The 23,730-nt window shown below is 37.9% G+C and overlaps 4 protein-coding genes and 1 long non-coding RNA gene across 9 annotated transcripts; 4 read left to right on the top strand and 1 right to left on the bottom strand.

Annotated features, from left to right (window-relative positions):
* Nucleotides 1-855: 855 nt before the first annotated feature.
* On the top strand, nucleotides 856-3,737 carry LOC131329465 (receptor-like serine/threonine-protein kinase At1g78530). 4 transcript variants are annotated; one of them, XM_058362585.1, is made up of 7 exons: nucleotides 856-972; nucleotides 1,106-1,187; nucleotides 1,276-1,417; nucleotides 1,518-1,856; nucleotides 2,090-2,404; nucleotides 2,496-2,629; nucleotides 3,503-3,737. In XM_058362585.1, exons 3-7 carry the CDS (start codon nucleotides 1,282-1,284, stop codon nucleotides 3,701-3,703), a joined length of 1,125 nt encoding a protein of 374 aa, XP_058218568.1. In that variant the 5' UTR covers nucleotides 856-972; nucleotides 1,106-1,187; nucleotides 1,276-1,281; the 3' UTR covers nucleotides 3,704-3,737. The 4 variants fall into 4 exon arrangements, with proteins under 4 accessions (XP_058218568.1, XP_058218569.1, XP_058218571.1 ...); XM_058362586.1 differs by having other exon boundaries at nucleotides 860-976; XM_058362588.1 differs by having other exon boundaries at nucleotides 863-972; nucleotides 2,150-2,404.
* A 139-nt stretch (nucleotides 3,738-3,876) lies between these two features.
* LOC131329466 (fatty-acid-binding protein 3, chloroplastic) lies at nucleotides 3,877-9,056 on the bottom strand. 2 transcript variants are annotated; one of them, XM_058362589.1, is made up of 5 exons: nucleotides 8,651-9,056; nucleotides 5,122-5,223; nucleotides 4,832-4,987; nucleotides 4,537-4,751; nucleotides 3,877-4,187 (listed from the first exon to the last, which is right to left on the bottom strand). In XM_058362589.1, the coding sequence occupies exons 1-5, from the start codon at nucleotides 8,895-8,897 to the stop codon at nucleotides 4,029-4,031; spliced, it is 879 nt and encodes a 292-aa protein (XP_058218572.1). In that variant the 5' UTR covers nucleotides 8,898-9,056; the 3' UTR covers nucleotides 3,877-4,028. The 2 variants fall into 2 exon arrangements, with proteins under 2 accessions (XP_058218572.1, XP_058218573.1); XM_058362590.1 differs by having other exon boundaries at nucleotides 5,122-5,225; nucleotides 8,656-9,056.
* Nucleotides 9,057-12,135: 3,079 nt separating this feature from the next.
* Nucleotides 12,136-14,490, top strand: LOC131329367 (major pollen allergen Ole e 10-like). Its single transcript, XM_058362464.1, has 4 exons — nucleotides 12,136-12,268; nucleotides 13,157-13,188; nucleotides 13,461-13,698; nucleotides 14,212-14,490. Exons 1-4 carry the CDS (start codon nucleotides 12,211-12,213, stop codon nucleotides 14,247-14,249), a joined length of 366 nt encoding a protein of 121 aa, XP_058218447.1. The 5' UTR covers nucleotides 12,136-12,210; the 3' UTR covers nucleotides 14,250-14,490.
* Nucleotides 14,491-16,702: 2,212 nt separating this feature from the next.
* LOC131329293 (uncharacterized) lies at nucleotides 16,703-17,434 on the top strand. The gene is made up of 2 exons (XR_009200706.1): nucleotides 16,703-16,918; nucleotides 17,065-17,434. It is a non-coding gene; the product is annotated as an uncharacterized LOC131329293 (long non-coding RNA).
* Nucleotides 17,435-19,277: 1,843 nt separating this feature from the next.
* LOC131329467 (solanesyl diphosphate synthase 1, chloroplastic-like) lies at nucleotides 19,278-23,553 on the top strand. Its single transcript, XM_058362591.1, has 6 exons — nucleotides 19,278-20,028; nucleotides 20,154-20,290; nucleotides 21,477-21,604; nucleotides 21,692-21,795; nucleotides 22,436-22,563; nucleotides 22,704-23,553. The coding sequence occupies exons 1-6, from the start codon at nucleotides 19,797-19,799 to the stop codon at nucleotides 23,250-23,252; spliced, it is 1,278 nt and encodes a 425-aa protein (XP_058218574.1). The 5' UTR covers nucleotides 19,278-19,796; the 3' UTR covers nucleotides 23,253-23,553.
* The last annotated feature ends 177 nt before the right edge of the window (nucleotides 23,554-23,730 follow it).

Genomic DNA, 23,730 nt, shown 5'->3' with positions numbered 1-23,730 from the left:
CATTTCTTTTCGGAAGTTGAAATAGTTCATTAAGGACGACAAAAGGTACAGATAAAAGTTGGAATATTTAGCCATACAAAAAAAAGCCTTAGTGGTGGGACATCCCAGTGGCTAAGGCTTGAAACTTCTCTTCAGGAGGCCTCAAACTAAAATCTCATAGGGGTAGACAAATGGTTAAATTCTTTTCCCAACCCTCCCTTGAAGTTGCTACTCTTGGTTTAGTTCCCAAAATTACGTGATGTGTGGAACATGACCGGGTGTAGTAGACACAAGGGGTGCCGGGGTGCCCTCCCCCTGCACAAGTCCCTAGGGTGAAAAAAATTCTTAAAGTTCCTATATACGTGTGGAAAAAGTCCTAAAATTTCAAGTTATCAACCATCTATTGATAGCTCTATTGATAGATTAAACGCTGGGTATGTATATATACACAATCTCGTAGTAGCAATATATACTTCTGAAACATTCTTTTCCTCGTAAACGTAAAGGTACATGTGGTTTGCACCCCACTAAGTACAAATCTTGCGTCTGCCACTAGACGGGATACTCCCGTGTCCCGTAAATACTAAAAGAACCAGAGTCAACTCAGTTACTCAAGAGGTTCGTAAGTTGTTTCTTTCATACTAAAGTGTATTCAATACGTGTGAAATGAGATCTCATTTGTGAATGTAGCAAAGCTAGTCGGTAGGTTCCAAAGGCAGGACATTAGATGACTCAAATGTCAATAAAAGCAGACGTACAAATATTGCTCCACAACAGTCACATGTGCTTTAAAGTTTGTCAAATTATCAATAGTAAAAAAGCACTCACTTGGAGGAGGTGTCCTTTTTGTCTACCCCTTCATTTATTTCTTCTTCCAACTTTCTTATGTAGATCTATATATACATGCAGTGTATAGACTTTCCAAAAAAAAAAAACTTTCACAACTGAGTCCAGTGGAGCCTTAATGCAAGAGAAGACCATTTGGTAATCTGGGTTGGTATACATTCTTCACTCTGATAAGTTTCTTTCTATTCACCTCATCTCTTTTTCTGCAGATGTCTTCCATTCGTTTACATTGGTTCATAATGTTTTGATTCCACTTTTTCTTTTTCTTTTTGGTAAGCAGAATCATTTGGCTTGATACTTCTCTGGATCATATCTAGTACTAGCTTTTAATAAACCTCCACATCAAGTGATTCTTAAAGCAGGTATTTATCATCAGCTTTCACACATATATATATAGTTTTAGTTTGTATATATATACCAAAACCTCACCCTCAATTCTTTGACTTCTAGAATCCAATGAGCAATGCAAGGGTTTTATCATTCTCCATCACAATATCTGTGGTTGCTTTCGTAATCTCCAAAATAATCATAGCAGTCCTCCTCTACCGGCGGTGGCAGAGAAAACACATGGTTATTCAAGATAGTTTCTCCGGTATAGTACGTCTGAAACCAATCCAAAAACTTCCCAAATTTGGTTGACCATAATTAAGCCTGTACTTGCATGTTTTCAATATTTTGATGGACAAACACAGGAGGGAAGCTGGTCATGTTTAGATCACCAAAGATGAAATCTCTAAAGCACAATACATTCTTGAAGAAGACCATGAAACTGAGCAACAAGGACATTATAGGGTCTGGAGGCTACGGTACCGTATATAAGATGACGATAAACGACTCCATTGCCTTTGCGGTGAAGAGACTCAACAGGGGGAGTGCAGAGAGAGATCAAGGTTTCGAGAGAGAGTTGGAGGCGATGGGAGACATAAAGCATCGGAATATTGTTACTCTTCATGGATACTACACTGCCCCTCACTATAATCTACTTATCTATGAGCTCATGCCGAATGGAAGTTTAGCTCAATTGCTCCATGGTATGCTTCATATCTTAACAGTCGGAATGACAAACTAGGAGAAAAAAGAAAAGAAAGGATTAGGGATGAAAGGAAAGAGAAGAAAAGAAAGGATGGTGATCCCTTCCGTTCTTGACTTTTTTATCTCCACGTTCCTGTTAAACTTTCAAAACAACAGAATTGGGAGAAGAGAGTTCCTGTTCTTTTCTTTTCCCTCCAAATTCAAAACGGGGTCTAAATCTTCAGCATGTCAGGTTTAGTTCTTTCCTCTGAAAGCTGTTGGGATCTTATTTCTGAGGGAGAGAATGATGCAGGCAGTTCAACGGAGAAGAAGGTACTGGATTGGCCATCAAGATACAAAGTAGCAGTCGGGGTCGCAAGGGGAATATCATATCTTCACCATGATTGCATCCCTCACATAATCCACAGAGATATAAAGTCGAGCAACATACTTCTGGATAAGGACATGGAGGCTCGTGTGTCTGATTTTGGATTAGCTACGCTCATGGATCCAGATAAGACTCATGTTTCAACCCTAATAGCTGGAACATTTGGCTACTTGGCTCCCGGTAGTGTTTACTGAATTAATAGACAACGAGAAGTATCTTCCTCAATGGTGGTTTATGGTAACTTACTATATCTGTTTTTGCTTTTCTGCAGAATATTTTGATACAGGAAAAGCTACAGCAAAGGGGGATGTTTACAGCTTCGGTGTTGTTTTGCTTGAACTACTCACGGGGAAGAAACCAACAGATGAAGCATTTATTGAAGAAGGAACAAAGCTTGTGTCCTGGGTAAGCTTTTTAGCTTTGTGAGCATTTCAACAGTATCTGTGGTAATATATCAAATCGCGCGCAAGTTATTTGTGTCAATTTTAAAATTAAGATCATGTGCTTTAACTTTTTCTTGGATTTACACTGCATAATATGACAATATATCTAACAACCTGCACAGTTAGATTAAAAAAGAATTCTTTCGGGTTAAACTTCATTATGCAAGTATTTAGTTTTATGACTTCAGTGAGCTTATTAAAACTTTTTTCATTAAGACGTTAAGACATCCTAACTGTCTCACTGCATGAAAAAAACACAAACGCATATGATATTTACCAACTGATAACATGTGCTGGTATAAGATCTAAGGAGCACCAGATAACATAATTATGAAAGCACAAAGGAAACCAATAGTATCAATCATTTCATTCAAATATAGAAACCTTACCACTTCAAAAAGTATTGATTAGGAAACAAGAAACACGAAATGACATGGATGAATACAATAGTTTTACTTTTACCTAAAGTCTAGAAGGAGAAGGTTTACTACCATCCTAAGAATGTTGGGACGTGGGACAACTCAGACAGCAAAACTGTTCATGCTACTGCCAGCCATTCTTGCCATAAGTTATGACCAGTTTTTGCACAACAACTTCACTCAATTTGTCTGTTAATATATCTTAGCTAAGATAACTATTTCTTTTCTAAGTTGTTGGAAACTAAGTTCAGATGTTCACAAAATGATCATATTTAACTCGTCCATTACCTTGGTTTCCTGTGTCACTGCCTAGGTAGGTTAAGCGTATTTTCGGATTGTAATTGCTTAGTTATTGCCTTAAATGTGAATTAGAGTTTTACTAATTTCATTTTCTGCGGTTCTTTATGTTGGGACAGGTAAAGGCCGTAGTTCAACAGAACAGGGAAGAGCTTGTTCTTGATAGTAGCTTAGATTGTTGTCCGACCAATGAAATAAATCATGTATTCAACATTGCGTTGATGTGCCTTGAGCCAGAGCCATCCAAAAGACCTACCATGGCTGAGACAGTTAAGTTGCTTGAGCAGATAACATCAGAGAAATTTGTAACAGATACTTGATCTTTGCTATATGACTCCCATTTTCCGATCAAAAGCAGTTTACTTCAAACATTTCATCCCTCCATCATTTTACTGACCGACGATGTAGATTCACTAGATTCTTATTATCATTATCGATAAGATGTCAAAATCGCTAGCCACAAACTTATCTAGAAAACTAAAAGCTTAACTTGTAATGGAGAAGCATAATGCTACTATTTTTAAGCTCAGTATATACAAAACGACATACAACAACTCCGTGAACTCACATACATAAAATTTATCAAAAAGATTACTCTATCTCACACATGAAGGAGAAACACTGAAAACAAACATGCAAATAAATTTACTTGAGCATTGTTGCCAACCCGCTGGAAACTGCAGCTTTCAAAGAAGGAGATACCGGATCACTCCCAAAAAATACATCGAATAGAGCCGAAGTTACATTCATTGACTCGATTGTCGCGTCCACGGCAGAAGGTAAACCACCAGATGAGACAGAAACCTGGAGAAAAACAATACAACAGCCACTTTGTTAGGTTCCAAAACTCGAAGATAAAGAACAAATGTGCCTAACAACCCCCATCCAAAAGAAAAAACAAGAAGCCATAAAGTCGTGATTAGCTTATGTTGGGCACATGAAGGGCCCATTTGGTCATATTGCTTATTTGATAAGCAATACGCAAGCAAAGAATAAGCAAATATTATTTGCTTTGAATTGCTAATTTACTCATTGGTTTTGTAAGAAATAGGCAATAGCAATCCAGTAGTGCCAAACAAACGGACCGGAAGTACAACCCCCCGTATTACACAACTCCTCCAATAAAAAGGAATATCTTTAAAGGCATACTTACAAGCATTTTAGTTGGGTCAAGCCAAGTCAAAAATATGTAAGTCCCTTTCTTAAGAGGTCTCCCTTGGAAGATGCTACGAAATGTCGAGAGAGCTGATTCATCAACTGGAGTGGGCGACTTGATTCTTGGTGAGATGGCATCATCCAATGCATCCCAGAACGTTTTACCATCAAGATCTCTTACCAAAACAATCTGCAATGCTTTCTCCAGGCGAGCTGCACTTCACAAAGTTTAAATTAGCATCTTCATTCCTTCTCTTTCCAAAAAGTAGGCATGTAAATCTTACAGCAGTTACCCTGGAATATTGTGTTAAACAAAGATGAATCCTCTTGTATTACTTGAGATGACTGTCCTTTCCATGCATCTAATCCACTTAAAATAGATTGGTTCGTATACAGTCCTGCAGCATAGACCTTAACACCAATAATTGCAAAAACTTTCTCCCTGTATCCTGAAAATATTGCAGACGATGTTATGAACTAAGCAATAAGGTCCAAAATATAGCAGTAATTTGTCTTATTATATTCTGAATGCAAGCATACAATCATTTGAAAATCACTGCCTGCTAGAATTAAGACTACTAACCGGTTCCAAGTAATGATAATAGGCTTGAGCAACCTGGGAGGCTTAATAATGTCAGGAATTTCACATTGGTGGCAGGTTCCTCTGTGGATTCTGGACTTCCAACTACATCCATGATTTAAAGTTAGAAAATAATAGACCTATTATATCAGTGCATAAAATGATAGAATGCGATCACAAATGCCTTCGCTTGTTTGCTACATTCAATTTTTTTTAAAGTACAAATCCAGAGCCTGTTAGCAAAACTTGCAGAGGTTTTCATAAATGTCCATGTGAGATTGAACTGGGGTTTTATAAAACGGCGATTGGTCTGTCCAAAACTTGCACTCTTTTTCGTTTTACAGCACCTCATATTCTTTTCTCCATTCTAGCTTCTGAGTCATGCAAATCATTTGTTACCATTGTGTTGTTATTGTGGTTGGAAAATTAGAAGTCTCAACAAATCTTTCTTTCTCCGATCAATTAAAAAAAATTCTTTCTTTCCTGAATGTAAGAAGCTGCTCTGGGAATCCACTGCAAAAAGAGTTTGGATCTCGAAACGAATATGATCCTACGTACCAACACAATTCCACCAACTATAGAGGCATACATGTTGCCTATAGCAATGATAGAGTCACAACTAGTTTCTTAGTACTATAACACCCCCTGTTTCTCGGACTTTTCTCTTGGCTGGAAAACATGAATAGGAACTATGCATTTAGCACTACCCAAACATAAAATCCCACCTAATGTGCACTATTTAATTACAGAACAATGCATACATCACTGGTATAAAGCTACCTACCCTGCCATCTGAAAATTATTCCTTGGTCCAAGACCACCACGTCGTTTTTTATCCCACCCACTCATTAGTAGCCCGACTCAAACAAAATGAGACCAGAGGTCCCACCTACTCGGTACCCACATATTTTTCAAGTCAAAAGCCTCCTCAGGAAATGAAAAGGTGGGACTTGGGGTCCCACTGTATTTGATGGGAGACTCCAAGTGAATGAGACAAAGAAACAACGTGGGCCAGGACTAAGGAATGATCTAACTCCACCTCAGAGAAACGCAAGCACCCACAACGGCAAAATGCAATTCAAGCTAGCGCATGTTTCCTAATGTGTTGAGACAGCCTACAAATTGCATTCGGGCCAATAACCAATATGGTGGTTAATGCATAGCAAAATTGATGAATATACTGTAGACTTGAACCCCAGATTTTAATCAACACTACCTTCCGCTCATCTGATTTGCCACTAACTTTACCTCACCCTTGCCTGATTAACTTAGCTTCATCTGTATTCCCACGCAAGAGAACCATTCTATCACCAACTCAAAATCGTATACTGTAAGCAAGTAGAGTTAGAGCGCTCTCCTTCCCACTGAAGCCATTAGACTTGTTTAGAAGGAAAGGTGAATGAAGTTTCATTCAAATAAACTAGGTAAGGTGATGATTTACCAAGTAGCAGGATGCTTACATAGTTACATTCCCACAACCGCTTTATTCACATCATTACCGTCATCAATGCACAACTAACACTTGGATTTTTATCCCTCTGATGCTTCTAGTGATAGCTTTACATAACAAACCAAACCAAACCAAACCAAACCGAGCCTTACGTTCCAATCACTTGGGGTTGGCAAAAGAATAATTTTCTACTCAACGCTGGCGATATTCAGGCCCTTCTTAAAGGTAAGTGGCAGCTAAGAATATATCAAGATGCCCTTATCAATAAATGTGTTTAGTGTATGCGAAGGGATCAACATCATGAACATGAACATGAAGCACATAGCCAAAGCAATCTAGAAGCCACCCTTCCCATCACATTAACTCGTCTAGCCTCCAAGTTTCTTCTATCTTTGAGTATTGATTTTGTTTCTGCCTGAGCTTCACTTGTCATATAGTTGTGTAACATAATTTTGAAGTCTTCATCTTTATTTTTCGGTGCCTGAGCCAGCCCAAATTATGCTAATATCACTAGTTTTCCCCAAATTTCTAGTCCAATTTGAAGAACTGATAGGTTAACGACAAGATGAAACACTCAGTTTAACTTCGTTCTGGACTTAGCTTGCGAATATCCCTAAATTTGGTAAAAGCAAATTCAGGTAGGTGTCGGCGCCAACTATGTGCATCTCACCATGATACCAAATCCTATGGTTAAGGACCTTGCACTCCCATTAGAAACATGCAAATGGGACATTGGGAAAGCCAAGCTGCAAAATTCCCAACAACTCATGACTAAATACCAAACTTGATTTGGCATACTGTTGTTTCTTGCACTCATTACCATATCTACCCTAGACTAAGGGAATCTCTCAAACTTAAATTTCAGTAAAAAATAAAAAAATAAAAAAACACTACTCCCTCCGTCCCATTTTGTTGGGCCCTCGTTGGGAAACCAACTGTTTAAGGGAACATAATTACGACATAGTACTTTTATCAAAATGTCCAGTTTTGCCCCTTGATGGAATGTTTCTTGAACTCCGAATTTGTTTTGGAAGTAAGAGAAAAGGAGGGGCAAAATGGGAGTGTTGCATTACTCTTTTGGAAACTTTTCACAATTTACAATCTTTTTGGGACATTCTAAAATAGAATACTGGACCATCTTTGGGGGACAGAAGGGAGGAGTAAATGCCTGTCCACTACTTTACTCAAAACTCAAATCAAGGAAACTCTTTTCTGTACTCCAGTTTTTCAAGGCTTCTTTGTGACTTCCAAATTTTACCACCATGCAATTATTTTCTTTTACTCAACTAAATAAGGGATTAGCCATACGAGTGCCTCATGTCAAATCAATTTCTTTTACTCAAATGTTAATTCTAACCAAGTAAAAATTTGAGTACAGGACTGGAGATTTAGCTAATTGCATATTAGTCAATAATTTTACACAAAATAGTAGGAAAACTCTAAGTGGGATAAGAAATAAACAACAAGAAAACCAATAATCCAAGTTAAAGCTTTCTAAATCCACATTTTCACAGCTGTCAATTCTATTATCATCAGTATGACTATTGCCAGTTGGCCCAGTACGGTTAAAATAATTACCAAACCAAGTTGAATCTACCCACATCCACATTTTCACAACCGTCAATTCTATTATCAGAATGAATAGAATATTGCCAGTAAGGTTAAACGACGCACTCGACTGAGCTCAATACAAAAAATCAATTCATGTAGTCAATCCCAATTCATTCATATTTAAACTCATTTTGGATTTTTTTTTATTCTTATCGATGTCAGTATTGTTAAAATAGTTAGATTAACACCTTAAAAAAGGAGTTAAACTCCATTTGGATTGGTATATTTAGATGTAGGAAAATGCCTTGGACACAGGTGTGGCGCGTATCCGGACACAGGTGTGGCGCGTATCCGGACACAGATGCGTGTAGGTCTTATGTGCGCCTGTATCCGGACACGGCTCTAGTTACACCTGTTTCCGAACTCCAAACATCTGTATCCGTAGTATTGCTATGTTCGCAGGGCTAAGTAAGCACACATGTATTTCAAGTGAAAATGTGGGAGTTGTAAATAATTAAAAAACGATTTTACCTGAAGAAGAAGAAGAAGCAGCAGCAGCAGCTTTGGGTGAGAAGTGGGTGCGGAAAAAGTAGTCCTTTTGGGCAGAAAATGTGGATAAGGGAGGAAAAGAATGAGTCTTGTGCAATACTGATCTAGGGTTTGGTAGGCTTATGCCTGGAAAACAGGTGATGGAGTCGGAATTCAAGGAAATGGGTATGGTGGGTGATGATGGGAATGGGAGCCAAATTGGTTTGGAAGTTGCCACAATCCCAACCATGTTTTCCAATGCCAGTGCAAATCTAACATTCGATTAGCAAATTCCACAGGGATCATTAAAAAAACAGTGGGCCAAATGGGTTAATAAATTTGTGGGTCCAACCTCAAGCAACTCATCAACAAGCATTAAATTCAAGCCTACGATTTGTGGGTGAGTTTCCTGCCCGAGGAGCACTAGGAACAAAAAAAATACTCTTAAAGTGTACATGAACGGTTTAGATTCATTATGCATCTGAGCTTTTTATGTACACTTTAAGGGTATTTCTTTGCTCATTTTCTTTGCACCTAGCATTTTTCTTCCTGCCCATACCCTCTATCAATGATAAATTCTAAGTGACAAGAAAGTTTACCCGGAAATTACCTCGAAATAGCAAATCAATGATAGTATTATCAGGGTTTTTGGTTTTTGGAGCAAAGTCCCAAAGAAAATGATTTCCTACAGATTTTTTAGTTCCCGCGTAGATGACTTGTGTTTAATTGGGCCGGGGTGGGGATTAATTGAGGTGCTTAGGCTTTGTGACCGTCGAAACAAAAAAAGAGCGGTTGTGATCGATAATGCACTTTCTATTTTGTTTTTTTTTAGTGAAATTATCATATGTAATTTTTACACTAAAAAATAAGAAATGAAGTGGATTTATAAAAAAAATGGGTGGAAAAATCATTTTCCGGACGCTATTAACTCATGGTTACGAGGGTAGGGTTACGGTTTCGGTTACTTTCCTCTCTCGTTCTTCTAGACAAGCTTATGTACGTACGTATCGAGCATGTTTTGAGATTAATCTCATCGTGTATAACTCCGGACAAGATTCCCCATGAATTAACCATTAATAACTAACTTTCCATCTAAAAATTTGAGAGGGAACAAATCTATCTTTTTAAAGTCAATTTCTTGATAACAATGCTACTCATACAGTAATTCAAACACAATAATTTATACAACCTTTCATATACACGTGGAGCCCATACATAGTAGTGCGTGTGGAGTCCACATGTATGTGAGATATTGTGTTTGATATTGTGTTTAAATTGTTGTTTGAGTATCATTTTTGTTTCCTGATCACCAGCTTACCCTTTGTGTCGGTTTGGGTTAAACCTCTTGCGGAGGTCCAGTTCCTCTCTACTCTCTAGACTACACTACACGGTGCTGTTTCGCTTTCTTTTTTTTTTTCAAAAAAAATGTAATTTCAAGCTCAAGTATAATAAAAATGAAAAATAATTTTTTAATTTTTTTGAACCGTTTAAAAGATCTCAATGAGATCTATCAAACAAGATTCATATTGATAGAAAAATTATTTGCGTAAACACATAATTTTTGAACTTGAAATTATCTTCCTTTTTTAAAAGTTGTTTTTTTTAAAAAACTGGTACGGACCCTACACTTTAGATCACATCCGCGGAGGGGTTTTGGTTAGGTAGTCTGGTTTGAACTTTGAACCCATTGGTTAAAAACTTTTTTTATTCCCGTCTTTTCTTTCATAGTCGGAAGAAAAAGAATGAAGAACAATCAGAAATTATTTATCCAAAAAAAAAAAAACAGAAATTACACTCTAGATCACTGAAGACAGTAATGTAATTAGTTAAGATACACGTAACCATGAGACCACAAAAAAATCCTTTATCAACAGAGCCAAAAAATCCTTTAGCCTTTTAATTCCGAGTTTTTCACGGTTCATGGTTTGTCCTCTTGGTTTTCGGATCCGTTTTCATTCGATTTGTCATTTTTAGTTTCGGTTTTTTCTTTTTGCCTGCTTTGGTAGTAGTTTGTTGCGTTGTCTGCTTTGGTAGTAGGTTGTTTGGTTGTTTCTTTTGATTTTTTTAGTTTGGGTTCATGGATATTATCTTGCCGTCCTTTGGGGTTGGTTCTCGATTAGCGTTTTACCGGTGTGTCCAAGACCCGTTTATAATCATTTTTAAAGATTAATAAAATCTTTTTTGCTTGGGTGGGGGGAGGGGAACCAGAGCCAAAAGAAAAGTATAGGCACTTTTTCTTTACACAAATGTGTACTAGATCACCAGTCAATATATATGTGTGTGTGTGTACTAGATCAATCCAGACGGCCTCTTTTTTGCTAAGGAATCCAGATGGCCTTAATTGATCTTTCGTTGGCTAATTTCATCAATGGGTATCTAATTTCCTCTACATAGCTAAACTATGTCATGCCAACAGCAGAATTGGCAAAACTGTCCGCATACATCATTGTTTCGTTTTGAAAAAGGAAAAAGAAAAAAAGTGGTGTCTACATTGTTAATAGATATATCAGGGTGGTGTGCTGGTTTATCATCGAAGGCTTTAGTGGAGCTCTTGGTCGGATCTGGACTAGGGGAGATTTGTCCTGCGCAATAAAGAGTTTAACCAGTCGGAGTTGACTGGGAAGGTACTCCCAATGGTTAATGTTTTGTTTGATTTGTGATTTGAGTAATGTTTTTGAATAATAAGTAGAGAGATAAATGAGAGTAATAATCGGAGAGAGGGGTAAAAAGTAAAAAGAAATAGAGTGAAAAATGAGAGTAATGATTGATAAGTTAGATAAAGAAATGAAAGTAATGATTGAGTTGATAAATATTTTTTGAGTAGAGTAGTGAAGTGAACAAGTCATAAGTAAGTAACCGGAGGTGAAAGAAGATTAAGGAAGCTCTAGGGTTAGTATCAACGTACTTCTTTAGGTTTTAGGCTTTTCTCTTGTATAGAACCTCCAAACTTGCCTTCTAAGTATTTACGTGTGCGAGGTAACCGTTTCGGCTAATGTCACATATGATATAAACTGGAAGACGGTTATGTTCACGTGTGTAAACTACCACCTATAAATTACGCAGGTCAGACCCCAGGTCGATTGTAACCAAAGGATACGGTTCGTAAAGGGAGACCCGGTTGCACCGAACAAGATCCGAGCCTTTCAATCCACAGATAAAGGATCCGGGACAATAGGTTTCGGCAAGGACCAATTGTTTGATCAGGCCTAGTTGCTGATTGTTCCATGACCTGTTGCTCGCCAAGCCTCTTTAAGGGTGCAGGGTTCGAACCACCAAGGGTCTGGCGGTTCGGCCGAATCGGCCCACTACAATCATCAGTACGTCACAATCCAGTTGACACAATTCACACAAGTCAAAAACGTCATGCTAGGTGGTTTACGTTAGTCTCGACATCGAAATAGCGTCTCGACAACGAAATAGCCGTTACGATATTCTCAGCAAAGACCTTTTTCCTCTTAAAAGTTCCCACCCACTTTTCCTCATATAATGACCCAAAAGCCAAACCCAAAACAATCACTTCACACTCCCTTGCAAAAACATAGTACAACACTAACCCATCACAAATGGTTAGTAAAGCAGCAGTTCTCTCTCTTTTTCTCCTCCTCTTTTCCTCAATTTCAGGTAACCCTTTTAGTTTCAGTACCCAAAAAGGGCTGGTTCTGCACCCACTACCTGTTTCACTTTCTTGGTTTCCTCTTTACTGACTTCAAATGATTTGCATGTGATTGGATTGCCTGTTTTCAGTTTCCTGTTCAACTTTTTTTAATATTAATTGATACATTCATTTTTTAGATCTGAACTGGGGTTTTCTATAATTCCAATTACTTGATATCAATTGGCAGAGCCGGCTCTGACTTTTAGAGGGTTTAGAGCGACAATGAAAGATGGAACCTTTTTGTTGGACTATTATAAGGGGTGCCCAAACAAGAGGGGCTCTTAAAAAATGTAAATTTTCGGGACCGAGAGCGGCTGGCTGCTTCTCGAATTGTAGCTCAGGGCTGACCCTGTGAATTGGACTTATTTGCTTCAAAAGGATTTGGGTTCCCTTAAATCTCAACTGGGCTGTCTTCAATTCCAATAACTTGACATCAATTGTACTAATTTGCTTCAAAAGGATTCAGGTTCCTTTAATCTCATCTGAGCTGCTTCAATTGCTAACTTTTCAAGGTCTTCTAAAGTTGATTGTCCATATATGTAGTACTAATTTTGTTTCTCTGAGGTGCAAATTTGAGGGGGTTGAACTGGCCCTGCTGATTGCATCAAATTGGTTGTACCTCTTTTGGGATACTGTGCATGCTAAGTTCCCTGGTTTATCAGTTATTTAGACCATGTCTGGATAAAGGATTTGTGAATGGAATTCGTTGACGAAAAAGAAAATGCAAGGGAAGCACACATTGATTTTGTGTAGAGAAGTACCTTACATTCTCGTTTCCCTCATTAACTCCCTGATCCAAAAGCAGCCTTACTACATCTAACTAGCAACTAATGAGCCCCTAAAATTTTTTGCAGGTGGAACTTCGGAATTGGTAGATGAAGAACATGTAAGTTCAAGTTCCTCACGCTACATAGATTACTCCAAATTATTTTGATCTTTCTACACACACACAAGTTAGTTTACATTTTACTCGAACCCTAAATTTCCACGAAGTTGCACATAATCAAGCGGCAACCCTGCATCCACGACTGTAATATACGAGTGGTGTTCCCTTAATGCCTTCTTCTAATATACTACAGTAATTATTTACTTATAAAAAAAAAAAGTTGAATGATCAAACTAGGCCTAAATGATTGTGCCAACTTTTCAATTGGGCAGCCGAAAACTTGGTGTGTGGCCAAGCCACTCGCGAACAAGGAGACTCTTGAGGCGAACCTCGATTACGCATGCTCTCAGGTTGACTGCAAGTTTCTGGAAAAGAGTTGCCCCTGTGCCTCCCCAGATAATCTCATCAACCATGCTTCATTAGCAATGAACCTCTACTATCAGTGCAAGGGGAGGAACAAATGGAACTGTGATTTCAAGGAATCTGCTCTCCTTACCACGACTGATCCAAGTAAGTCATAGTCTCCTTGTGCTTCAACCAGGGTCTCACTATAAGTTCACCTAGATTTATTGCTAAGACAATCATGGACACGTCTAGCGGTGTCTCGTATTCATATTTGACACATCTGGACAGACCAAACACATTTCTAAGTACAGTTTTAGTCGGACACAAAGAGACACATTAGGACACATTGGGGGCATGTTAATGACAGGAGAAGAATTCAGTATCGCAATAGTCATCGATGCTTAATCCTCCAAGATTGATTTGCGACTTTTTTTTTCCCCCTAAGTTGATAGAAAAAATGGTTCAGTTTTTGTGCAAAACTATAATAAGTTCCTGTAGTGTTTTTTTTTTTTTTTTTGTACTCAACATGTCTCCAATGTGTTTGTATCGTGATTTTGAGCTATTGCCATGACCGTATCTGATGTAATCTTATCAGTGCTTCTTGGTGTCCAAGTGGTTGAAGATTGTTTTGTAGTTTGTGCTAAAACAATACTCCTTTCTTCTTGTTGCTATTTCCAGGTTCTAGCGACTGCATCTATATCTATGAAGAGAAGTAGTGAGAGGAGCTGTATAAGCAGTTAAAGGGTTGTGATGTGGTTTAACTTACAGCTTGTAATTTTCTAAAGTTGCATTGTAAGAGGATTCAGAAGGTCAAGCGACAGGGACGTTGATTGCCAGTTGAATATCCTTGTCCTTGACAGAATATCCTTGTTTGAGATGTGTAGCATTGCACATATACAATATAACTCTTTCTCTGAGTGCTATATATAGTTGTATCATGGATGCACTTTTGTTTTACTCTTCTAAATTTCAAATAAAGAACTGTAACGGACTGTCTGTCGACCAAATTAGTTTTAGGTGGATATAGTATGAGAAACGATATGACAAAAGGGCGGAGATCTATATAGAGCGAATATGGTGTAGAATGTTTGTTTGAGTAATTTATAAAAATAGGGGATCTGTGTATGCTTGTTTTGTCTTGGGTGGATATTAGTAGATGGCAATAGAATTAAAAGGAAATGTGGCATTTGCGTAATTAAAAAGCCAAATATGAAGGCTAATATATAATCTGAGGGATTTTATACCATCGTCTTTCTCCGGGTGGCAAACAACGGATATGAGTAGTTCAAATATACTATCTTGGGTAATAGCATATCCACCCTCTTTATCATGTCGACAAACGGGCTGTAAGGGTCATATGGCATTGGGCTTTACATTGTTTTAAATAGGGCTGTAAATGAACTGAGTCATTCGCGAACTATTCGAGGCTCGGTTCGGTAAGAGCTTATTCGAGTTCGATTCGTTTGCTAAACGAACTGAACCTGAACCTCAACTCTAGGCTCGTTCCGTAAATGAGCCAAACCTGAGCCTAACGGTATTCGGCTCGGTTAGGTTCGCGAACCTATACTTAAATTTAATTAATAATTAAATAGGGGTCTATTTGTAAATGTAAAAAATTTTAAGGTTGTATATATAATTCAATACTTATTTTTCTCCCAAATTCCATACGATTAATGAGAGAGTTTGGGTTCGCTTAAGTTTAATGAGCTGAGCTGAATCAAACATGAGTTTTGACGAGCTCAATTCGAGCTTAGATTCGGCTCGGCTCGATTCATTTGAGTTTAACGAGCTAAACTCGAGCCAAGATGTTCAAGTTTGAATCGAACCCGAGCTGAATCCGAGCCGAACTCGAGCCAGACTAGTATCTTAACAAACCCAACCGAGCAGAACCCGAGCCTTGAAAAATTTTAACGAGCTGAACTCGAGCCAAGTTGTTTAGGCTCGAATCGAACTCGAGCCGAACCCGAGCCGAACTCATACCTTAACGAACCCGAGCCGAACTTAACAGGGTTCGGCTCGATTCGGTTCGTTTACGGCCCTAGTTTTAAATGGTCAAACACTAAATGAAAAATTAATGGGTTGGGACTTGGGATGCTTTCTTACTAAGCGTAATGCATAGATTTCTTTTGTTTTTTGGTGGTACGGCAAGAAATTCATTACATAAAATAAGTAGTTTTACAGACAGATGATCAACAAAAACAAAAGAAAAGAAAAGAAAAAAAAACAAGAACAAAAAAGGCTACACTGATAATGTAAAACCTGCACTTGCTCCTCGGAAAAATGGAAGTCGTCATGGGCCTCAGGGCCCTTCTAGCAAGGCAATGGGCTTGATGAACATCCTCGGCTTTTTGTGCTCAGCCTTCTTAATCCTACAAAAGTAAGCTTTGAAATCTCTTGGCTAAGGGAGCACAACAGAAAATTACTCTCAGCATAGTGACACTCATTCTTCTCTCCTATCTTTGTTATAGCATTGAGACAATCAGAAAAATATAAGCAAATTAGCCTAATGTAAACACCATTTGACAGTGAGTATATAGAATAGCAAGGATCACTATATGTAAAGGACTCAGGCTGGAGCAAGAAGATGATAATTCCTGTATGAGAGAAATTCCCAGGCCACTCCAAGAGTTACCATATTTCCAGGCTCCATATGTTAACCAATCTCAGATGGGTAACAGGAGAGGTGGCACTTTGGCATCGTCAATTTTGATGAAAATTGGTTAACATATCTTTTGGCATCGTCATTTTGATAATAATTAATAATAACAAGCGGAGTTGCTTTTAGGACTTATTTTATTTTGTACCTTGCAGTGATTTGTTTATTGTGTCTGATTAAAGTACAAAATAACAAAATTAAATAAATAAGCAGATAAGCGAGATAAACTAATCAGCAATGATTAGAAAATGGATCCATAATATATGAATGATGATTTATGGGTCATCTGACGAATTTAACTTAACTTACATTAATAATTTGAATGAATTATTTTATATATATATATATATATATGTGTGTGTGTGTGTGTGTCAGTTGAGTAGTAAATTACCCTTACACAAATCTCATGTAAAAAGAGGGACCGTGGATTGGTGGTTGGGTGCATAATAAGTGGGGTGGTTATGCACATTAAATGTTGAAGCTCCCTTATCTATTGGTAGGGTTTATAAATGCTTGTGTTTATATAGATGTGAATAGCAAGAAGGCTAGGGTCATAATAGAGAAAACAGTGGCCTTTTGGCCAAGTAATACTGTATTAGTCTTGAAGTAGGAGGTGATCGTGGAGATCAAATGTGGAATCGTATCAGATCATAACGGAATTTTAGTATGTTGTTCATGGAGTTGAGATGCATATATTCAACGGTTCAACGGTCGCGATTGTCATTTGAGGTACCGGAAGTATACAATACATTCTAAGTCTCCAGAGTATTTTTATTCATCATCCCCTACTTGTGTTCTTTTGTTATTGTTGATCTCATTATTGACTCAAGTAATGCCATTATATTTGTGAATGATGGTATATCATTTTTGCGCAGTTGATTATCATGGAACAGACTGGTACATGTGCAAGCCCACTGAGTTCAGAGAATGATTGATTGATTGCCCTACGGGGAATCAGGAATATTGTTGTTTACATGGCCTACGGGCATTCGAAGTTTATTTTAACCTTTGTGGTACTTGGCATGTTACCGAGATGGGCCGGGTATGAGGCTTAAGTTAATTGTCGTGATTATGGTTGATTCGGTTGAAGTTGTAAAAATCGTTTATTGATTCCGCTATGCCCTTTCATTGTCCTCGTATTGTATACTTTCCGCGTAGTTTATGTGACAGTTATGGAGCAAAATAAGGACAAGCATAATTGGAATATTTGAAGAATTCTATTCATTTGGAGATTATTTGGGAAAATCAATTTTGTCGTTATTTTGAGGTTGTATAACACACCATATAATTGTTGTAATTTTTGAGGTTTAGAAGAGATGAGGCCTGAAAATGAATAAAATACAGTATATTTTAAAATTTATTCTAGAAAAAGCTGGGTTGTTACATACTCAATTTTTAAAAGGTTACACCATCCACCGCCACTATCGTCATTCGTCGCTCCTCACCTATGTCCTCCATCGCTAAATACCACCATCAAATCCACCGCCAACCACCACCAAGTTTCGCTGACCACCACACCACTATCAACCCCTTGATCTGGCATTGCTATTGGCGCCGGAGACTTTTGCCACCTACTGTGACCAATGAAACACACCGCTGACCATCAACAACAGCTTACCAACAAGAGAAATTAGTAATTGGAAATTTAGGCTTGGGTCTGTCTTGATTTGGTGATGAAAACTAAAAAGGGTCTCCCTTGATTTGGTATCAACAAATTCCGTAAAAAAAAAGAAAGAAAAGGATTTGGCATCAACAAAGGTAAATGGCTCGAGGTGATTTTTTTTAGTCGGATTTCGAATGAGTTTAGGTTTGGGTAAGGACCTTAGGATGAAAAAATATACACTAAAATTTTCCAAACTAATACTCCCATTTCTTTTGCTGTCCTTATTCAATATATATATATATATATATATATATATATATATATATATATATATATATATACATTCAGTCTCGAATTAGGGAGTTCTTATTTTAGTTAAAATGCGAACCACCTCATTTCTTCCATTTTTCGATCGAATTTCGATGATCCGAGCCGCTCAATGTGTTCAGAACGTGATTTTAAGGGTACCCTCAAGAAATCAGTAAAAAACAAGACCGGGAAGGGCTTCATCCGAGCAGTTTTTGTTAGAATCGTTTGATAAAAAGCAAACAAAACTGCTTGGATGAAGCCTTTTCTGTTCATTTTTTTTATTGATTTCTAGCGAGTACCCTTAAAATCACGTTCTGAACACACTGAGCGGCTCGGATCATCGAAATTCAATCGGAAAAGGGAGGTCCGCATTTTATTAAAATGAGGTGGTCCTTACAGGAGACGGACTGTATATATATATATATATATATATATATTTGTGTTTAATAGTTTTTCTCTAAATTTTTATGAATAATTGTCTCGTTTCAATGAGAAGAATCAAAAAAAAAATTTTACACAAATATTTTTAAAAATATTGGAAAAAAAGTGCAAAAAGTAAAGTTCTAGCCTACAACTTTTAAGTTACCGAAAACAGGGCCTAAAACACTGTAAACACAAAGATGCTATTCACACAACAATTTAAACACAACAATTTACACAACCTTTCACATGCATGTGAGCTCCACACATACTACTATGTGTGAGCTTCACATATATGTGAGAGGTTGTGTAAGTTGTTGTGTTTGAATTGTTGTATGAGTATCATTTTTGCTGTAAAAATTAGAAGGATCTCTTGGGGTCCAACACTTAGCAAAATCCTTTCAAAAAAAAAAACACTTAGGCCCTGTGCGGCTAAAAAAGCCATTGGCTTTCCCGCCAAAAATAAGCCAAACAAACCCACATAAAAACAAAAATAAGCCAATAAGCCACTTTTTTCGTCTTTATTCAAAAAATATTGGATTTCGATCAAAATTTTATACTTTTTAGATTCCTCTCGTCATGAAGATGCAATAATCCCAAAAAAAAATGAGGATAAGCCAAGTGATACAAAAAAAATTTGAATAAGAACAAAAAATAAACCACTTTGGCTTATTTATCCGAACACCCCCTTAGCAAAATCTAAGATACTCCGTATTGATTACCCCCTAGGGACAGAGTTTACTTGGCAACCATTTGACCACCAGCTTCTATGACTTCAAATAGGTTTTGACTTGCCAAGATAAGCCCATTTCATTGCCTCTCTCTCTCCCTCTCCCTTTCATCTCTCACCATAATCTACACATCTCTCACCGTAATCTACATACACCATGTCCTAAAACATTACCGCCTTTTCATTTCGTTTCTTTTGCAAAATCCCGTATTTTGTTATGTGGTCTTCTTGGAACCACTCACCGCAATAGGCTGTTCACAAGGACAATTCACTGACACATCCCAACCACTGGTTGGATTGAAGTTCAACTTTCTTCTCCTTCTCTCAAGTGAATAGCTTCTCAGGTTACGACCCATTTGAAATCTTCGCAATTCATTTGAAGTTTGATACGATACCCCTTACTTTCTCTTTTCATCTGTAATGGCCCCAATGATTGTTTTCTTGGAGGGTTTGTGGTAAAATGGGAAATTAAGCATTTTTCTGAGTTGGGTTTTTTATTTGAGAGAAAACAATTTGGTGTTTCTGGTATCTGGGTATTGCTGAGGATGATGTCAATGACATGGCATAATCTTGAGTTTGTTCGAACTGGGTTGGATTTGGTTTCATGTGGGTGTTCTTCCAATAGTTCATTTGACCGGTTTCCAGTTAGAAATTATGCAAAGGGGGTTCACAGGAGTGTTAGAAGAGGACACGGGGCTCGGAAATTGTCTTGTTGTCGCCGGGATATTGGCCGGTGTCGCGTTTTACCTACAAAGACTCCAGAGACTCTGGTGAATGGTACTTTCTTCATTTAGCTAAGCACAATTTGACTTTGTTTCTGCTTGGTAAATTAGTCCCTCAATGCATATTTATCCTTATCAATTCTGAGTCCGCTCTGTTGAAATTGGCTACTTACATTTTAGGTTCTCCAATAGGGATTTCACAAGGTCCTGCTCCAGTTCTTGATAAGAAGGAAGAGTTTAGAAGCCCTATTTCAGTGACAAATTTGTTTCAAGTGGTTGCTGATGATCTCCAAACATTGAACAAAAATCTACTGTCAGTGAGTACCTCTGTGAAAATATGATGTTGGCTTGTGTATAATATGATGTTCTTATATATTATCGTAGTGAAGAGCATTGAGAGTGGTACTTTTAAACCTCTTGCTTGAATGGTGCTTTGTGGTAAATATTCGGTGAGAAGTAAGTTGATTTGTTGTGGATGAAAGCATATTTAGATGGTTTGGCTATGCATAGTGACTATGAGGAGGAGTGCTTGATTGAGCAAGAGTGTAATATGGTCCTCATTGAGCATGGTTTCGGGATGAGGGAGGACAAATTTGACATGTGAAATGAAAACACTTCTTTTGATATTCTGTTCTGACTGACGAAGATAATTCTCCCCGTCCGAGTACCCAATAGTTTAGAGAAGGCTTTGACGATTTCAGTTTAGTCGTTTTTAAGATTTCAAATTATTATTTTTTCCGTTTCTGTGTGTGTGAAGGAAAATAATTGTCTTCAACTTGGTTTCGGTTTTCATAGTAACTTGTCATGTTAGGCACCAAGGGTTTTGTGTTTTCCCTCGAATTTAATTACTGAATCAACAAGAGGCCTCTAACTAGTGGTTCTAAAAATTTGCTATTGGTTTAGTCTTTAGTTTCAACTCAAATCACCTAGGGTTGTCAATGTAGTACTACTGTTCTTCCTGTCCACTTCATCTTCCTTCCCTTTATCTTCTCTCTATTCCGGGGTATGTGTTGGTGGGCAGAGTGGTGGGGTGTTGTGCTAAGAAGAGATCTGTAGTCTTTTCATCTCATTTTTCCGGAAGAGGACAAATCATTTCGTACTTGCACGATATGTGCCATAGTTGTGTAAAGCATGAGTCTTTTGTATGCCAGAATCTGCAACTTAATAGAGTTAGTAGACCTTGCAAATTTTGGTAACCCACTTTCTTGTCTGTTACTGACAGAATCCCAATAGGAGTCTTATTTTGGTGATGTCCGTTGCCATTTGTCGTGACACAGCTAGGGATGCAGTTCTGTGTTAGATAACGTTGAATTGACTTCTGGATCTTTGATACAATCTTGATGCTTTTCTATTGTTTTCAGAGCTTTGAGTAATGGAGATGCACCTATCCATTTACCCCTTGTCAACTTCAGATGCTTAGAGTGTCATGTTGTGTATACATGTTCTGATTTCCGCATTTTATTTTGTACATGCTTCCCTTCTGATGATTTTTTTTTCTTATAGATTGTTGGTGCAGAAAACCCAGTTTTGATGTCTGCTGCTGAACAGATCTTTGGTGCCGGTGGGAAGAGGATGAGGCCAGCGTTGGTGTTCCTAGTGTCAAGAGCGACTGCAGAAATTGTAGGCTTGAAGTGAGGACCTTGCAGTTTTATTTGTTGAAATATACTTCTCAAGATATTATACAATACTAAAATTTTCACAATACTCTTTATTACCAGGGAACTTACCAAAGAACATAGGCGTTTGGCTGAGATTATTGAGATGATCCATACGGCAAGCTTAATACATGATGATGTATTAGATGAAAGTGACATGCGAAGAGGTAGGCTTTTTCAGTTTTGGCTACTGATCTAGGTTTGCTTAGATTCTGTCAGGATAATTCTGAGAATGCTGATTGGCAATTGCATGAGTTCTCTTATTTTACATTTCAGGCTTTATGGTTGAAAGGCCATCTCTATATAAGACCCTGCTTAGTTTTATGGAAAAACATTACACATGAAAGTAGATTGTTTTGATTCCCGGTAACTGCAATAATTGCTGGAACCATCTGCTGTCATACTCAGTCTTGTTGCTATTGCAATGGAAAGTAGATCATGGGAGAGTAGTTTGACTGGTTTCTATGCTGTTGAATCAGCAAACCATGATATCTTGCTTTGTGGTTTTCGAAGAACTGTCAATTAAGAGGCTTCACAATTGACTCCTCTTAGTGATCACATTATCATATCCAAATTAATATGCTATTCGGTTGGCAATTGCAAATTTCTCTGTTATTTTTTCCCAAAATTTGACTGGCATCATGGGCAATGATGTATTTTCAGCCATTAAAGTGGCTAAACTACCAGATGGTTGAAACACGCCAAGGAACCCTCTCTCTTTGTAGTTTTGTCATGCTCATTCTAAAAAACTTTGGAGTCTTGATTTCTGTTGCCTATTAACTCTCTTACATTTTGGTCTATTTGTAGGGAAGGAAACTGTTCACCAACTCTATGGTACAAGAGTGGCTGTTCTTGCTGGCGATTTCATGTTTGCTCAGTCATCTTGGTACCTAGCTAATCTCGAAAACCTTGAAGTCATAAAACTCATCAGCCAGGTATGCTTCATAAGCCTTTAGATGCTGGTTCTGCTATTTTGCTTCTCTCCTCTTTACTGTTATCTGAACACCATGTCATTCATGTGGTGGAAACTTAGCTCATATGCATGAAGCCATAAAGTACAATGGCATTGTGGCAGGTTATTAAAGACTTTGCTAGTGGCGAAATAAAGCAGGCATCAAGTTTATTCGACTGTGATGTTGAGCTCGAGGAATATTTGATCAAAAGCTACTACAAAACAGCTTCCTTAATTGCTGCTAGCACTAAAGGAGCCGCCATTTTTAGCAGTGTCGACAGCAGTGTTAGTGAACAAATGTATCAGTATGGGAAGAATCTTGGCCTATCCTTCCAAGTGGTTGACGACGTATTGGATTTCACGCAGTCGGCAGAGCAGCTGGGAAAGCCAGCTGGCAGTGACTTGGCAAAAGGGAACCTAACTGCACCAGTGATTTTTGCACTCGAAGAAGAACCAAAGTTGAAAGAGCTCATTGAGTCTGAGTTTTGTGAGACTGGTTCCCTAGATGAGGCCATTGGGATAGTCAAGAGTTGTGGGGGGATTGAGAGAGCTAGGGATCTAGCAAAAGAGAAAGCTGATCTTGCGATTCAAAACCTTCAGTGTCTTCCTCAGAGCACATTTCGATTGGCACTCGAGGGAATGGTGAGGTATAATCTGGAGCGGATTGATTAGGCGGAAAACGCGTCCAAAAATAGCCAGAAATAACACGGCAAGATCTGATACGGGTTGAAAGACATGCCTGGGGTTCGGTCCATATATATAGAAGGTACCGAGATATGGTTTCGACTTCTGTTGTATTCAAGTAATTTATAGCCTTTCCCTTATTGGTTAAGAGGAAATAACTACATTCATGATTGTTTTGCACGCTTTATATATGTCCGAGGTTTTGCGACCCGCAATACTATTCTTTTTGATTCATGGATCAATAAACATGAGTTGAACGAATACCAGAAGCTTATGAGCTTGTTTCTCAGTTAGAGTAAAATTTATTTAGGCACTGGTTAATTTTTCGTATTAGTTTTAATTCATAGGCATGTCAGTGAACTTGGGGATTGGTTAAGTTTTCTTTTTGTGGAATGTTTATTCATCTCCATGTCCATTTTCGGAAAGACCAATAATTTGCGAATTTTTTTGCGAAGTTCCTCTTACA

This window comes from Rhododendron vialii, chromosome 6a (assembly GCF_030253575.1).
Source record: "Rhododendron vialii isolate Sample 1 chromosome 6a, ASM3025357v1".
NCBI lineage: Eukaryota > Viridiplantae > Streptophyta > Magnoliopsida > Ericales > Ericaceae > Rhododendron > Rhododendron vialii.
Note: the sequence above shows the minus strand (reverse complement) of the source record. Positions and strands in the feature narration are given on the sequence as shown.